At 43.9% G+C, this 18578-nt stretch overlaps 1 protein-coding gene across 1 annotated transcript in view; it reads left to right on the top strand.

The window, feature by feature from the left end:
* Positions 1 to 7209: 7209 nt before the first annotated feature.
* The window catches only part of LOC135504530 (voltage-gated potassium channel subunit beta-2-like), a 118560-nt gene continuing 107191 nt past the window's right edge, over positions 7210 to 18578 (top strand). Inside the window, exons 1-3 of the mRNA XM_064923208.1 lie at positions 7210 to 7455; positions 16859 to 17011; positions 17556 to 17609. Coding sequence (XP_064779280.1) covers positions 16935 to 17011; positions 17556 to 17609 — 131 coding nt within the window. The 5' untranslated portion in view covers positions 7210 to 7455; positions 16859 to 16934. The remainder of the gene's footprint in view (positions 7456 to 16858; positions 17012 to 17555; positions 17610 to 18578) is intronic.

The following is an 18578-nucleotide window of genomic DNA, read 5'->3' on the forward strand; positions in this document are numbered from 1 at the left end:
TGGCATTGAAATTGGTTGGTCTCAGTTCAATGTGATGCCGTGGTCTCAGGGAAGTTGATCAAGTAAGATGTTAATGTCAGGGTGATAGTCACTGTGTTAAGTAGGTTGCGCTCAGAGGCCCTGAAGCAATATCTTGGATTACCAACGCCAAAATGAAAACCTGAAAAGCCTGTGCATGTTTGTCAGGCATCTCTATTATTAGCTAGCAAGATGGCCAAGCCTATGAGTCTTTTTCTCAGTCAAGCAGAGCACATGCTGCCAGCACTACCCAACAGACCCTGCACCAGATGCTCTCACCACATGAGATGGCGTTGGAGGAGATGGCTGGCGTTTTACGGGCTCTTAACCAATGTGCTATTGTGTGTGTTTTTTTCCCGCTTTCTGTAACTTATTTTGTACATTGTGTTTCTGCCAACGTCTCTTATGAACGAAAATAGCTTCTGGATATCAGGACAGCGATTACTCACCTCCTCATCAAAAACCCAGCACAGCAAAACAATTAGACCCAACCAAATCACGAGACAAAAAGATCATTACTTGACATATTGGAAAGAATTAACAAAAAAATGAAGCATACTAGAATGCTATTTGGCCCTAAACAGAGAGTACACAGTGGCACAATACCTGACCACTATGACTGACCCAAACTTAAGGAAAGCTTGACTATGTACAGACTCAGTGAGCATAGTCTTGCTTTTGAGAAAGGCCGCCATAGGCAGACCTAGCTCTCAGGAGAAGACAGGCTATGTGCACACTGCCCACAAAATGAGGTGGAAACTGAGCTGCACTCCCTAACCTCCTGCCAAATGTATGACTATATTAGAGACACATATTTACCTCAGATTACACAGATTCACAAAGAATTCGAAAACAAAATCAAAATCTGATGAACTCCATTATCTACTGGGTGAAATACTACAGTGTGCCATCACAGCAGCAATATGTGTGGCCTGTTGCCACAAGAAAAGGGCAACCAGTGAAGAACAAACACCATTGCAAATACAACTCATATTTATGTTTATTTATTTTGTAGTATTTGCACATTGTTACAACACTGTATATAGACATACTATAATATTTGAAATATCTTTATTCTTTTGGAACTTCTGTGAGTGTTATGTTTACTGTTTATTTTTTGTTGCTTATTTCACTTTTGTTTATTATCTACTTCACTTGCTTTGGCAATGCTAACATGTGTTTCACATGCCAATAAATCCCTTAAATTGAAATTGAATTGAAATTGAAGTGATATCGGTGACGTAGGTCCGGGTGTCTTGAAAGGATCCAATGGCGAATACATAATCCCCCTCTACCATCAGTCCTATTAGCCAACGTGCAATCATAGGATAATAAAATGGATGAGCTCCGATCAAGATGATCCTACCAACGGGACATTAAACACTGTAATATCTTATATTTCACCGAATCTTGGCTGAAAGACGACATGGATAACACACAGCTAGCTGGGTTTAAGGTACATCAGCAAGATAGAACAGCTGCCTGGGGTGGCGGTCTGTTGTCTATTTGTAAATTACAGCAGGTGCACAAAATGTGATATTAAGGGAGTCCCTAGATTTTGCTCGCCTGAGGTAGAGTATCTCATAAGCTGTAGACCACACTATTTACCAAGAGTGTTATCATCTATATTCTTTGTATATGTCTATTTACTACCACAAACCAACGCAGGCACTAAGACCGCACTCAAAGAGCTGTAGAAGCAAACGAGAAAATGCTCATCCGGAGGCTGCGCTCCTAGTGGCCGGGGACTTTAATGCAGGGAAATTTACCTAATTTCTACCAGCATGTTAAATGTGCAACCAGGGGGGAAAACATTGTAGACCACAATTACTAAACACACAGAGATGCGTACAAAGCTCTCCATTTTTCCCTCCATTTGGCAAATCTGACCATAACTGTTTACAAGCAAAAATGAAAGCAGGAAGAACCAGTGACTCGCTCAATACGGAAGTGGTCAGATGACGCAGATGCTAAGCTATAGGACTGTTTTGCTAGCACAGACTGGAATTTGTTCCAAGATTCTTCCGATGGCATTGAGGAGTACACCATATCAGTCACTGGCTTCCTCATTGTCCCCACAGTAACCTTACATACATAACCCCAACAAGAAGCCATGGATAACAGGTAACATCCTCACTGAGCTAAAGGTTAGAGCTGCTGCTTTCAAGGAGTTGGACTTTAACCTGGACGCTTATAAGAAATCCTGCAATGCCATCAGACGAACGATCAAACAGGCAAAGTGTCAATACCGGACTAAGTTGGATCATACCACACTGGCTCCAAAGCTCATTGGATGTGGCGGGGCCTTCAAACGATTATGGACTACAAAGGGAAGCACAGCTGCGAGCTGCCCAGTGACACAAGCCTACCAGAAGAGCTAAATTACTTCTATGCTTGCTTCGAGGCAAGCAACACTGAAACATGCATGAGAGCATCAGCTGTTCCGGACGACTGTGTGATCACGCTCTCCAAAGCCGATGTGAGTAGACCTTTAAACAGGTCAAAATTCACAGGGCTGCAGGACCAGACGGATTACAGGACGTGTACTCCGAGCATGCGCTGACCAACTGGCAGGTGTCTTCACTGACATTTTCAACCTGTCCCTGACCGAGTCTGTAATACCAACATGTTTCAAGCAGACCACCATAGTCCCTGTGCCCAAGAACACCAAGGTAAACTGCCTAAATGACTAGTGACCCTTAGCACTCACGTCTGTAGCCATGAAGTGCTTTGAAGAGCTGATCATGGCTCACATCAACAACATTATCCCAGAAACCCGAGACCCATTCCAATTTGCATACCGCCCCAACAGATCCACAAATGATGCAATCTCTATTGCACTCCACACTGCCCTTTCCCACCTGGACAAAAGGAACACCTACATGAGAATGTTCTTCATTGACCAGAGCTCAGCATCCAACACCATAGTGCCCTGAAAGCTCATCACTAAGCTAAGGACCCTGGGACTAAACATCTCCCTCTGCATCTGGATCCTGGACTTCCTGGCGGGCCGCCCCCAGGTGGTAAGGGTAGGTAACAACACATCCGCCACATCCAACACGGGACCCCTCAGGGGTGCATGCTCAGTCCTCTCCTGTACTCCATGTTCACCCATGACTGCATGGCCAAGCACGACTCCATCATCAAGTCTGCCGATGACACAACAGTGGTAGGCCTGATCTCCAACAAATATGAGACAGCTTATAGGGAGGAGGTCAGAGACCTGGCAGTGTGGTGCCAGGATAACAACCTCTCCCTCAACATGATCACAGCAAAGGAGATGATTGTGGACTACAGGAAAAGGAGGATCGAGCGTGCCCCCATTCTCATCGACGGGGGCTGTAGTGGAGCAGGTTGAGAGCTTCAAGTTCCTTGGTGTCCACATCACCAACGAACTATCCTGGTCCAAAGACACCAACACAGTCGTGAAGAGGGCACGAGAATGCCATTCCCCCTCAGAAGACTGAAAAGATTTGTCATGGCTCCTCAGATCCTCAAAAAGTTCTACAGCTGCACCATCGAGAGCACTAGTTGCATCACTGCCTGGTATGGCAATTGCTCAGCCTCTGACCGCAAGGCACTACAGAGGGTAGTGCGTATGGCCCAGTACATCACTGGGGCCAAGTTTCTGCCATCCAGGACCTCTATACCAGGCGGTGTCAGGGGAAGACCATAAAAATTGCCAAAGACCCCCCCCCCCCATTTTTACGCTGCTGCTTCTCTGTTTATTATCTATGCATTGTCACTTTAACTCAACCTACATGTACATATTACCTCAATTACCACGACTAACCTGTTCCCCCGTACATTGACTCTGTACTGGTATCCCCTGAATATAGCCTTGCTGCTACTGTCATTTTATTGTTGCTCTTTTATTAATAGTTATTTTTCTATTTCTCTTCATTTTTGTTTCTACTTACCAGATGTTATGCACTGCAGTGCTAGCTAGCTGTAGCTTATGCTTTAAGTACTAGATTCATTCTCATATCCTTTGATTGGGTGGACAAAATGTCATGCTGCAAGAGCTCTGATAGGTTGGAGGACATCCTCCAGAAGTTGTCATAATTACTGTGTAAGTCTATGGAAGGGGTGAGAACCATGAGCCTCCTAGGTTTTGTTTTTGAAGTCAATGTACCCAGATGAGGATGTGAACTAGCTGTCCTCTGGCTACACAATAGCGCGACCCTGCAGAGTGCTGTTGAGGCTACTGTAGACCTTCATTGCAAAACAGTGTGTTTAATAAATTATTTGGTGATGTGTATATATTTGGTGTAGTTTTATCTGTGTAACCTCAGTGTAGCCTCTGAGGAGAATCCACTGCTCAGCACGCTGAGTCTTCTACACTGCAGGTTGTGACATCTGTCCCCCAACACACCAGACTATAGTATTGCTACAGCCTGGCAAGCAAGGGTAACCAATTACTTTCTTGACGCATGGCATGTGCCCAGTTTAGTTATAAACCCAATATCCGAGCTGGAAACAAACAATTAGAAATACAATTGAAAATGTATTATTGTGCAACAGAGATAGACAGCCTTGAGGTGTCAAAAGTTCCTTATTGGTGGATACTTTTCTGAGTCAAGCTTGTGTTTTTGAGCTGAGTCAAGCTGGTCAAGCTAGTGTTTTTCCTCATAGCAGCAGTCCTTTCCTTTGATAACGATGACCTTCGGGCAGAGTTTCAGCAAAGTGCTGAATGTTTGAGTCTGATGGAAAAAATAACCACAATACATTCCATATGACCATATACACCTCTGTGACAGAAACTTGAGCCTCTCTGGAAGAAGTGCTCATCTCCCTTTTTGTGACCCTGCTTTGAGAGGTGACAGATCCCATTTAAAACTTCCATTCACTTTGTGTGGCAAGACTAACTTTGCTTTGAGCCAGTGTCAGAATCTTAGGAGAGGAACTAGCATGATGAGCAGCATTGTCTGAGACCTGAATGCTTGTGTTAGCTCCCCAAGCTTACACTCAGGAGACACACTGTCTTGAGCTGGGCAGAGGACCTGGGTTTGATACCATGTCTGTCACACAAGGAACAAAATTAGAGCAATCAAATCCAAATCAAATCAAATCAAATGTTATTTGTCACATACACATGGTTAGCAGATGTTAATGCGAGTGTAGCAAAATGCTTGTGCTTCTAGTTCCGACAATGCAGTAATAACCAACGAGTAATCTAACTAACAATTCCAAAACTACTACCTTATACACACAAGTATAAAGGGATAAAGAATATGTACATAAAGATATATGAATGAGTGATGGTACAGAGTGGCTTAGGCAAGATGCAGTAGATGGTATCGAGTACAGTATATACGTATACATATGAGATAAATAATGGAGGGTATGTAAACATTATATTAAGTAGCATTGTTTAAAGTGGCTGGTGATATATCTTACATCAATTCCCATCAATTCTCATTATTAAAGTGGCTGGAGTTGAGTCAGTGTGTTGGCAACAGCCACTCAATGTTAGTGGTGGCTGTTTAACAGTCTGATGGCCTTGAGATAGAAGCTGTTTTTCAGTCTCTCGGTCCCAGCATTGATGCACCTGTACTGACCTAGCCTTCTGGATGATAGCAGGGTGAACAGGCAGTGGCTCGGGTGGTTGTTGTCCTTGAGGATCTTTATGGCCTTCCTGTGACATCGGGTGGTGTAGGTGTCCTGGAGGGCAGGTAGTTTGCCCCCGGTGATGCGTTGTGCAGACCTCACTACCCTCTGGAGAGCCTTACGGTTGTGGGCGGAGCAGTTGCCGTACCAGGCGGTGATACAGCCCGACAGGATGCTCTTGATTGTGCATCTGTAGAAGTTTGTGAGTGCTTCTGGTGACAAGCCAAATTTCTTCAGCCTCCTGAGGTTGAAGAGGCGCTGCTGCGCCTTCTTCACGATGCTGTCTGTGTGGGTGGACCAATTCAGTTTGTCTATGATGTGTACGCCGAGGAACTTAAAACTTACTACCCTCTCCACTACTGTTCCATCGATGTGGATAGGAGGGTGTTCCCTCTGTTGTTTCCTGAAGTCCACAATCATCTCCTTAGTTTGGTTGACGTTGAGTGTGAGGTTATTTTCCTGACACCACACTCCGAGGGCCCTCACCTCCTCCCTGTAGGCCGTCTCGTCGTTGTTGGTAATCAAGCCTACCACTGTTGTGTCGTCCACAAACTTGATGATTGAGTTGGAGGCGTGCGTGGCCACGCAGTCGTGGGTGAACAGGGAGTACAGGAGAGGGCTCAGAACGCACCCTTGTGAGGCCCCAGTGTTGAGGATCAGCGGCGTGGAGATGTTGTTACCTACCCTCACCACCTGGGGGCGGCCCGTCAGGAAGTCCAGTACCCAGTTGCACAGGGCGGGGTCGAGACCCAGGGTCTCGAGCTTGATGACGAGTTTGGAGGGAACTATGGTGTTAAATGCTGAGCTATAGTCGATGAACAGCATTCTCACATAGGTATTCCTCTTGTCCAGATGGGTTAGGGCAGTGTGCATTGTGGTTGAGATTGCATCGTCTGTGGACCTATTTGGGCGCTAAGCAAATTGGAGTGGGTCTAGGGTGTCAGGTAGGGTGGAGGTGATTATGGTCCTTGACTAGTCTCTCAAAGCACTTCATGATGACGGAAGTGAGTGCTACGGGGCGGTAGTCGTTTAGCTCAGTTACCTTAGCTTTCTTGGGAACAGGAACAATGGTGGCCCTCTTGAAGCATGTGAATCATGTGGGAACAGGAACAATGGTGGCCCTCTTGAAGCATGTGGGAACAGCTTCAAGGTTCAAGATACTTTCCATAGTCAAAAGGTTTCCTACTGGGCACATATGTCAGTTTAACATCTAGTTTTGATTTACATTTGGTTGAGTTGTCAACTAACGTGAATTCAACTTGAACTCAACAAAAAAATTCACCATGTCATTGGATTTAGGTGAAAAAAAAACACGAAATTGTTGATTCAAGCGTCATCACATTGAATTTTTTTGTTGAAATGGCGTGGAAACAACGTTGATTCAACCAGCTTTTTTTGCCCTGTGGATAATGTGCATTGTATAATTTGACTGAATATATTGTTAGGTCAATATATGTCTAGTTTCTATAGTAGATCTGATATTGCCACAAGTGTGTGCATGTTTCGGTGCCTGCGCCATGGAGAAAGAGGGAATGCTCCTCCACTATGACTCTCAGTTACTCTCTGAGTTTACTCATCACATTATCTCTCTCGCGGTATAATTTCTCTCTCCCCCCTCACTCGCGATATGCTGTTGCGCAAAAGCAGACACTGCAGGGAAGAATACAGCAAGTGAAGGCTAGCCACCGGCATCCCGCTTTTTCTCCGTCTTTGTCCCTCTCTCACTCTCTAAAAGAGATCTCTGCTTACCCTTCCATCACCACCCATCATCTCCACCGTCTGAGCCAGGTTGGGGTTAGCTAAACTGGGCATTGGCAAAGGACAAAGGTGGGTACTGAAGCTCAATGACATTTCTCAATAACTCGTGTTCTGTTTTAGTCTAATAGCATGCAGTAGCACTGTGCTGGAGGACAGAGTAGACCAGATACCGGTGTGCTGAATGTGCATTATGGCTGGTTGCTGTATAGTATCATTGCAGGGCTGCAGTGGTCTCTAGCAGACGATTATATCATCTTAACATATTTATATTTTCTTGCTGTGCAAACCAGACTTGAAAGTTAACTGCATGATTGCCTCAATAGAGATGGTCTGCCACCAGTAGAAATCAGTCATCTTCAGTGAATGTCCTCTTTGAGGTATCTCTTAATTATGACGAACTATTTGTTTGCTATTTCTGCATATGGTTTAGGTGTCAGTTTGATGCATGTTAGAGGACACTTTCAGTTTCCGTGGATATGAAACTAGTTTTTTTGTGCAGACTTTGCCTTGTCAAAGATTGTTGGCCGAGTGTTAAACATGCAGTTTAATACTCCAATCGGCTCTTGCTCAATTACTGAAGTGTTTTTAGCTAGTGTTTTGTTTTTGCGCATTCATTGCATGTGAGATTGGGAATCATTCCAAAACTGGGTTTGTGACTGTTGCATTGTTTGGTGCAGTAAGCTGTTGAATACAAGCAGGTGTCCTGGATCAAGCGAGTGTCCTGGATCTGTGAGTTTGAATACGCTTTTAGAGAACAACATTTAACCATTGATCAAAATATCAGTTTTTTTTTTACCATGGTCCAAATTCTTGACTCAGCAATTATAGACCAAGCATTAGCAACAGATTTAAAAATACTAGTGGAAGTATGGCTACTAGTCATACACAACTTTGTACCATACATGCTCCTGTTTTGTATATGAGATGCTTTATCTACTGTTTGATAATACATAAATCATTTAATCCCGTGGAAAGCGTATTTGGCGCATCTGTCAGTGGTATCCTCAGTTCAGCTAAGAAGTGGATCATTATGCTCTGCACACTTACAGCACTGTTATCTGAACATTGACACGATGTGTCCAGCGATGATGTCAGGAAGTGGGGTCGTGACTTGTTGCAAGGCGTTGCTGCCTCCCTCTCTGGATCGTATGTTATGTGCCCTCTGACCTGGGGCTCTACAGACTGACTGGGTTGTGACAAATATTAGATGATGGATCTGTCCTGTGAAAGGAGCAACTATTTACTATAGGCTATTTGGGTCATATAATTATCGGGACATTATTTTACCTCAGTAATAGTAGAAAACGCTATTCCTGTGTTGTCTGCTGAAGTTATTGCTTGTGAATTATGTATTTATGCACTTATGTGGTAATGCTGTGCTGTGGTTTGTTGAGATGCAAGACAAATTACCCAAAAGGGACAAAATCAATTATCATAATAATAATCATTATTATTATTTTTGGAAGTAGGAACAGAGTAATACAATTTGGATCAATGGATTTGTATCTGAAGCAACCTACATTCTCCAAATGTTCTGTTCTTAGAGTGAATATGAGCCATGCTTTGGTTATTTGGCTATTTTGTTTAAATTCCTGATAGTAAACTTCTAACTTCCTAGAAACCATCTAACAGCCATTTCAAAATGGTTACTAATACCCTCCCAACCCCTTAGAGCTTTGCATCTGGTGTCACATATCCTGCTGTTTCTATCTGAGTTAACACCATTAAATATTGACGACTGTGAAACGGAATCACGCTCTGTATTAAATAGCCACAAAGGTTTACTCAGAGCAAGGAGATTGATGGTCCGAGGAACACTGGAGAAGGAGGATGAGATAAAAACATAGCCTAATTACAAATGGGCTTCAGATGTAGACCTTCAGTCAAGATCAGTCTCTTGGTCTTGTCATTTTTTCTCTAAAAGTCCAAAATCACTTCTGGACCAATAGATTCGTAATGTAACAATGAGAGCCTTTTTTTGCTCAGTTATAGAAATCCATCTGATATCATTCAGGGAAAAAGAAAAAAAAACACTGTCAAACCTGATGCAAGCCTAGGTTTGGTTATTGTAGGTGGTGCTAAACAATTGACACAGTTTGTTGTAGATGTGTAGTTACAGAAAGGTAGCACAACTGAAGGTCCTCTCCTCTCTGCCTTCATCGTCCAGGAGTTCTCTTCAAATCAAATCAAATTGTATTTGTCACATGCACTCAATACAGCAGGTGTAGACCTTACAGTGAAATGCTTACTTACAAGCCCTTAACCAACAATGGCATAAGAAGTTAAGAAAAATAACAGTTCAGTAAAACATTGAAAATAAAAAATAAAAGTAACAATAGCAATATGTACATGAGTTAAATCAAATCAAATGTATTTATATAGCCCTTCGTACATCAGCTGATATCTCAAAGTGCTGTACAGAAACCCAGCCTAAAACCCCAAACAGCAAGCAATGCATGTGTAGAAGCACAGTGGCTAGGAAAAACTCCAGAGAAAGGCCAAAACCTAGGAAGAAATCTAGAGAGGAACCAGGCTATGAGGGGTGGCCAGTCCTCTTCTGGCTGTGCAGGGTGGAGATTATAATAGAACATGGCCAAGATGTTCAAATGTTCATAAATGACCAGCATGGTCAAATAATAATAATCACAGTAGTTATCGAGGGTGCAGCAAGTCAGCACCTCAGGAGTAAATGTCAGTTGGTTTTTCATAGCTGATCATTAAGAGTATCTCTACCACTCCTGCTGTCTCTAGAGAGTTGAAAAAGGCAGGTCTGGGACAGGTAGCACGTCCGGTGAACAGGTCAGGATTCCATAGCCGCAGGCAGAACAGTTGAAACAGGAGCAGCAGCAAGGCCAGGTGGACTGGGGACAGCAAGGAGTCATCGTGCCAGGTAGTCCTGAGGCGTGGTCCTAGGGCTCAGGTCCTCCAAGAGAAAGAGAGAAAGAGAGAATTAGAGAGAGCATACTTAAATTCACACAGGACACCGGATAAGTACTGAGATATAACAAACTGACCCTAGCCCCCCGACACATAAACTTCTGCAGCATAAATACTGGAGACTGAGATGGGAGGGGTCAGGAGACACTGTGGCCCCATCCGATGATACCCACGGACAGGGACAAACAGGAAGGATATAACCCCGCCCACTTTGCCAAAGCACAGCCCCCACACCACTAGAGGGATATCTTCAACCACCAACTTACCATCCTGAGACAAGGCCGAGTATAGCCCACAAAGATCTCCACCACAGCACAACCCAAGGGGCGAGCCAACCCAGAAAGGAAAATCACGTCAGTGACTCAACCCACTCAAGTGATGCACCCCTCCTAGGGATGGCATGAAAGAGCACCAGTAAGTCAGTGACTCAGCCCCTAAGTGATTGCATAAATAATAAACAGAGCGTAGCTGCAGCGTAAAAGCTGGGTCTGGGTAGCCATTTGATTAACTGTTCAGGAGTCTTATGGCTTGGGGGTAGAAGCTGTTGAGAAGCCTTTTGGACCTAGACTTGGTGCTCTGGTACCACTTGCTGTGCGGTAGCAGAGAGAACAGTCTATGACTAGGGTGGCTGGAATCTTTGACCATTTTTAGGGCCTTCATCTGACACCGGCTGGCATAGAGGTCCTGGATTGCAGCAAGCTTGGCCCAGTGATGTACTGGGCCATACGCCCTACCCTCTGTAGTGCCTTGCGGTCGGGGCCGAGCAGTTGCCATACCAGGCAGTGATGCAACCAGTCCGGATACTCTCAATGGTGAAGCTGTAGAACCTTTTGAGGATCTGAGGACCCATGCCGAATCTTTTCAGTCTCCTGAGGGGGAATAGATTTTGTCATGCCCTCTTCACGACTGTCTTAGTGTGTTTGGATCATGATAGTTTGTTGGTGATGTGGACACCAAGGAACTTGAAGCTCTCCACCTGCTCCACTACTGCCCTGTCGATGAGAATGGGGCGTGCTCAGTCCTCTTTTTCCTGTAGTCCACAATCATCTCCTTTGTCTTGATCAGGTTGAGGGAGAGGTTGTTGTTCTGGCACCACACGGCCAGGTCTCTGACCTCCTCCCTATAGGCTGTTTCATCGTTGTTGGAGATCAGGCCTACCACTGTGGTGTCATTGGCAAACTTGATGATGGTGTTGGAGTCATGCCTGGCCATGCAGTCATGAGCGAACAGGAAGTACAGCAGGGGACTGAGCACGCACCCCTGAGGGGTCCCCGTGTTGAGGATCAGCATGGCGGATGTGTTGTCACCTACCCTTACCACCTGGGGGCGGCCCGTCAGGAAGTCCAGGATCCAGTTGCAGAGGGAAGTGTTTAGTCCCAGGGTCCTTAGCTTAGTGATGAGCTTTCAGGGCACTATGGTGTTGAATGCTGAGCTGTAGTCAATGACTAGCATTGCAACATAGGTGTTCCTTTTGTCCAGGTGGGAAAAGGCAGTGTTGAGTACAATAGAGATTGCATCATCTGTGGATCTGTTGGGGTTGTATGCAAATTGGAGTGGGTCTAGGGTTTCTGGGATAATGGTGTTGATGTGAGCCAAGACCAGCCTTTCAAAGCACTTCATGGCTACAAACGTGAGTGCTACAGGTCGGTAGTCATTTAGGCAGGTTACCTTAATGTTCTTGGGTACAGCGACTATGGTGGTCTGCTTGAAACATGTTGGTATTACAGACTCAGTCAGGGACAGATTGAAAATGTCAGTGAAGACACTTGCCAGTTGGTCAGCGCGTGCTCGGAGTACACGTCCTGGTAATCCATCTGGCCCTGCGGCCTTGTGGATGTTGACTTGACTATGGATATACATTCATTTATGAATATTGAAAAATATAGACATGAATATTGAAAAAACACCATTTGGCACATTTTGTAATATATTGTTGAGCATAATATACTGTACGGGCATATCAAAGTTCCAAAATGGAATCTCTGCTACTTTAAGAGTTATGATCCAATTTGAATTCAAAGTGGCCGTCATCTGCTGGTGATTTTCAGGATGTGCAATGATGCAGGAGGGCTGTGATTGGTTACATTTCCTACTATACCAATTTCTCTCTATAAAATAACTTTAAAACTGGCAGAGGTCCCACTCTGAAACTTTGATCTGACCATAGAGTATATTATGTTCAACAATATATTGAAAAATAATCCATATTCATGTTTGTATTTGCCAATATTCAGAAATATTGAAATAAAAAAAATACATATATATTGTGGTCTTTTTTTCTCCTGGTTTCATATGGAATCACTCAGTAGGCAATTTATTTTCATCACAATAGTATTATTAAAATGGTTTACATTTGAGTAATTTAGCAGACGCTCTCATCCAGAGCGATTTACAGCAGTGACGACATACATTTTCGTACTGGTCTCTCGTGGGAATCAAACCCACAACCCTGGCATTGCAAATGCCATGCTTTATTAACTGAGCCACACAGGACCTGATTATGATTTGGTCGTAGATTGTCTGCTGATTGGGATTGTATCAACTATACACTCTATGTCCTCTCTATACTGTAGCTGCATCCCTGTGTGATCCCAGGCTCTAGTCTTTCCCATCACATCCCGTCACTTCAGGCATAGCTGCAAAGTGAGCACTCTGTCTCTCCGACACCTCTCCTCCCTCCCTCCCTCCCTGCTGCTGAAAGCCGATGATGATGGCATGAGACAGCAGAAATGCGAGCTGAGGGTGATACATCAAACGTCCTCTCCCGTCGGAAGCCAGCTGCGGACGCCCGACCATCCACTTGTGTTGGAGTTTGTCCCAGATGAGTTGTCATTGGCTGAGAGCAAGCTGCAGAGTCCACATGTGTTGCTCCACGATACACTGTCAATGTATTCCCTCCTCCCTTTGCCATCTCTCCTTTCTACCTCTTTCTATTCCCCTCTTTGTTTGAAAAACTGGAGTCTACCTGTTGGAGATTCATTTAGAGGTTTGGTTTACGGTTTCTATATGTCATGTCACCTCATGCAGCACTGACTTCAGAGAGGAAGCACGCATTTCGTTGACTATGGATACGATGGATACCTTCCCGTCTCACCTCTTGGTCTCTAGCTCTTGGGAGTTGTTGATCCACTATCATGGCTTGTGTTTGGTTCAAAGGCAGCTGCAGTCGGAGGAATGTGGTGGGTTTTTTCAGTTGCTAATTTAGGCTCAAAAGTTCCATGAATGGTGGAACTCAGACTTTTCACTTGTTTTATGGCACCATTTCTGTCGTGTTTCATTCGGTGCCAGGAAAATTCTTCTTGGCTGGCTCTCTGCTTCCTTGGCCGGAACAAGGACGGGGTGCAAGAGGCAGGAGCAGGTCGGCCTCCCCGGGCTCCTCATCAGCACAAACACACGTTCTCATGCACACACATAAAGACACACATGCACACACACACGGGAGGCAGGAGAAAAATGGAGAGGGCATCTGGGATCTATGTATTTTTAAAGTAGAAACCAGGTTACTGCTTCGTGTAATGCCTACAGCTATGCACTACATTTTCAACACCAAATTCCATGTGTATGTTGGCAGTCAATTTCTATTCATCTGAAAGGATTGTATAGGTGTTAGCAATTTGGTGAAAATTTCACCCAGCCTATCAGAAGGAAAGGTGGAGCAAGCCCCATATTGCTTATACTTAAAAAAAAATCACATTCTGTTCAAGTGCCTAGGGGGAAAGGGGTTCTTTTTGGACTGGGCCATAGTCTGAATTGGTCCATGTCCCTCTTGGTTGCCATTCTCCCTGCTCAGCCTCCTATTGTAATCTGTTATTCTTGGATTGAGTCAGACCTTTCCACTTTTTAATGAACTTCTATTCTTAGATCGAGGGAGTATACATTTCCAATTACACCAGCGGTTTTAGGCTGATTTATCAGACCAAGGGCAAGGGACGGATTTAACAGTGAAACTCTATGACAGTGGGAAAACTATGGTTGCATTCATTAGTGCAGAGCGTAGCAAAAAGTTTTGCTACGGAAAAGTAAAACAAGTTCAGGTAAACCCTCCCTGTTTCGGTTTGTTTTCATCCATTTTACGACGTATATATTTAAAAAAGTGGTTCATCTACTGTTTGTACAGTGACATCAACTTATAGGCCTATTGTATGTTATATTCAATGGACGATGATGCCTTTGTGTGACTAAATGCAGAGTTGGCCAAAAGTACTGTATTACACGGGCACCATAGTTCACATACTGTATCTATATCTATATCAAATTCAGATTCTTCTTGCCAACTAATTCCTCATTACGATTTAGAAAGGAACATTGTCACAGATGACTAATGCTGAATCTGAATATTGAAATGTCAGATGTGTCTGAAATGGCACCCTTTTCCATACTGTATATAGTGCACTACTTCTGACCAGGGCTCTGGTCAGGGCTCTGTCCAGGGCTCTGGTAATGCACCATTTAGGGAAAAGGGTGCCATTTCAAAAACGTCCGACATTTCAATATTCAGATTCAGCATTAGTCATCTGTGACAATGTTCCTTTCTAAATCGTCATGAAGAATCGGTTGGCAAGAAGAATCTGAATTTGAAATAGATATGTGAACTATGGTGCCCGTATAATACAGTACTGTCAGTAGATGGAGCACTATTTCTAATTATATAGTGTCTCTTTTCCCGAGGAAGAGCTGTGAATCACTGGTCTTGAAAGGAGGTCATTTGTTAATGCAATATTCGCTCAGAAATTGAGCGGACCCATTGATTGTATCTCTCAAAATGTTTTTCATTTCCTGTTGTTGTTTGGATTTGAAAATCAAACAGTTGTGATGGAAGGGGGCTGTGCTTGTGGGTGTTTGAGTGCGAAAGACATGGAGGAGAATCAACCAGTAAAAGCACAGCCCCCTTCATTATCAAGGCATAACGTCAAAACAGACTTTCCAGACTGAAGTCAGGAGGACTTTGAGTTTGGTATCAGCCAGTTTGGTATCAGCCAGTTTGGTATCAGCCAGTTTGGTATCAGCCAGTTTGGTATCAGCCAGACTACAGAATATCTTCCAGAAACTGCTCAATGGCTCGTAGGCAACCCTTACTGCTGTGGTCAGCCCTGCTCTGTATCTCAATGAGTTGGAGGAGGGAGTTTGGAGTCACCTTCACATGATCTGCCCCTGCTTTTACATGACCGCTCCCTCATAATGCTGAGGGTAATGAGTCGTAACATTGATGCACTTCAGCCACAGAGACCACACCAGAGCATGCAACAGCCCTCCTTTAAACAGTGGCTTGAGGCCTATATATTTTTTACCTTTATTTAACTAGGCAAGTCATTTAAGAACCAATTCTTATTTACAATGATGGGCTACCCCAACCAAACCTGGACAACGCTGGGCCAATTGTGCACCACCCTATGAGACTCCCAATCACTGCCGAATGTGGTGCAGCCTGGACCCAAACCAGGGACTGTAGTGATGCCTCTTGCAATGAGATGCAGTGCCTTAGACCCATGTGCCACTCAGGAGCCCCAAAGACTCACCATACATTCTCTATCTATGACCTGGAAGGTGAACAACTCTCTTGGTTTTACAGTGGATTTTATTTAAACTGTGGGTTTCAGTGTCCATTTTTTAAAATCATACTGTAGGACATGACCTTAACTAACACAGTGAAAAAAAGACTAATGTTTCGAGTTGGCCATTTTATTCAACAGCCATGGCCCCCTCCTTGCATTTGGATCGGCATTTTTAGATCTGTACCAAATCTCTAACAGTGACACCACATCATCTGCTACATCCAATTGTGTTTATATCAATGATCCTACAACATTTGGTAGAATTTTTTATATTTTGCCTTCCGTTTCTTCTCAAACAGAGTTAGGGGAAATAGAATCCAACGGGGGGACAGAATCAGAGAGAACACTGGCCTTTTAGTAGATTGGTTCAGAAAATGAATCCACAGTGTCTTAATCCAGGGATGGGGGATTGATTGTCACATTTTTGCTGATAGAAATGTGTAAAATGCAATAATGAAATGGGACTTTTATTAAAGTGATTTGCTTGCTTTGTTCTGATTGAGCATGGTCAGGTATTGTTAGAGAACAGCAACATCTATTGGAGGGTTTGTCCGTAGAACATTATACAACTAATGACGCTTCTGATGCTTCTAGAAACACTATCAGATAGGCAAACATCTTACCAATACTTGTTTCCCTTTGGCTATGTGCAGAAACCCTTAAAATAACCCAGTCTGACTTCAGAAATTAATTTCATGAAGGGTAGGCTAATGCTTCTCCCCCTCTGAAATGGTGATGCACACCCCACATAAACACAATGTGACAGTTACAACCCTTCAAAATACCCTACATTGTCATGAAAATCCCTTAGCAGACTCTAGGAGGCACTATAGAACAATCTAAAATTGAGAGCGCTGAAGCCTCTAGAAACACTATCTAGTTTCGGAAATTGTATTTATTTAAAGACTTTATGGAAGACTCACCATACATTCTTTAAACCCAGCAAGTTCAGTCTTACCCTGTAGTTTCTTGTCTGTCCACAGAGGTAAGAGATCATAGGTGAGAGAGTGACCCCACAGCAGGCGTTCCATCCCGCCACGCTCCCCTCCTCGTGACCTCATGTATCCTGAATCCAACCAGGACTCGCCGGCGCGCCTCTCCCATAAACAGCATGCATCCCCTGGCATGATCTACAGGTACAACAGACACACACACACACACACACACACACACACACACACACACACACACACACACACACACACACACACACACACACACACACACACACACACACACACACACACACACACACCTAAACCTTACCCTAACACTATCCTAATTCTAACCCTAACTCCTAACTCCAATTCTAACCCTAAACCTAACCCTTAAGCCATTTATCATTTCTCAGAATTTTTGAGGGTTTATTATTCTTGTGAGGACTCTTGGTCCTCACAAGTTTAATAAAATGTGTACACACAAAAACACACACACACACACGCACACACACGCACACACACATACACGCACACACACACACACACACAGAATCAACACTAGGTGGAGCCATACATGTATGGCTGAAAGATTACAGCCTCACAGCAGCAGGGAAATTTGGCTTAGTCCTGTAGATCTGTTTTATTTTACCCTTGTATTACTTGTAGGTTGCCTTGTATCTCTCTTGCTTGCTTGACAATGCTCTTTCGCTCCTGCTCGCTATTTTTCTATTTTTCTCTCCAGTGCTCGGTATGGGAGCCATGGGAGTCCCAGCAAGCGACAGCTGCAGTACTACAGGTACAATTTGTCTGTCTTATATCCATCCTCCCTGGATATACAGTCATATTCTCTGTCACTCCTCGGTCAATGAACCACAGTTGTATGCCTGTGGAACCAGGTCATAAAATATTAAAGATGCACTATGCAGAAATTGCTCTGCCATTTCCCGGTTGCTAAAATGAATTTGTGAACGACCAGCTAGAGTCGTTCTCAAGTAGCAAAATTTTTTTTTTTTTATTTTTTACATTGGATAAAAGTAGAGATTCAGAGCTAGAAAATTGTATATCATACACTACAATGGGCAAGTAATTCTGCTTTGAAAGTTGATAAACTTGTAACCTCACTTCTGAGAAAATGGCCCTTGTATGTTTTGGTACCTACTGGAGAGCTCTTTTTTGTCTACACCCTTTCAGCATCGTTCACACCCTCTTAAGCTTTAGCCCCACCCATCTTTTTAAGGAGTCACATGTGAGGCTATGTACTAAACATCCGAAGAATTCAAGACTAACGGCTGGCTTATACTACGGGTGTGTTCATAAATGCAATTTGGAGTGCCAGAGTGTGCTCTTGGTGTTTGTAAACTCATAGCTTTGTCAGATTGTCCATTCATAAATTCAGAGCATTTCGCTCTGGGAGCGTTCAGAGTGCACACAGGATGCTCTGGCTGAGGAGTGGGGTTGATCCGAGCTTTCTGACCTAACAACAGCAGTCAAGCACCTAAGCTAACTGGCTAATGTTGGCTAGCTTGCTAGCCACTTCCAGACACAAATGAGAGAACAGCTCACCTTGACCATTTTATTTGCCCCACCAGAGCTGGTTAGGCTGTTTTTATGTTATCCAGAGCATTGGTGACTGCAACTGTGCTGCTGGCAAACATTTTGTCCCGCTTTTTTGCCAACGTTTACTGACACCGGCCATATTCAACTGTTGTTGAGCGTTCGTAAATTTGTCAGTTATTCTGCACTCTTGCACACTTAGACGAGAGTG

The sequence above is a fragment of the Oncorhynchus masou genome, chromosome 18 (assembly GCF_036934945.1).
Source record: "Oncorhynchus masou masou isolate Uvic2021 chromosome 18, UVic_Omas_1.1, whole genome shotgun sequence".
In the NCBI taxonomy this organism is placed as follows: Eukaryota; Metazoa; Chordata; class Actinopteri; order Salmoniformes; family Salmonidae; genus Oncorhynchus; species Oncorhynchus masou.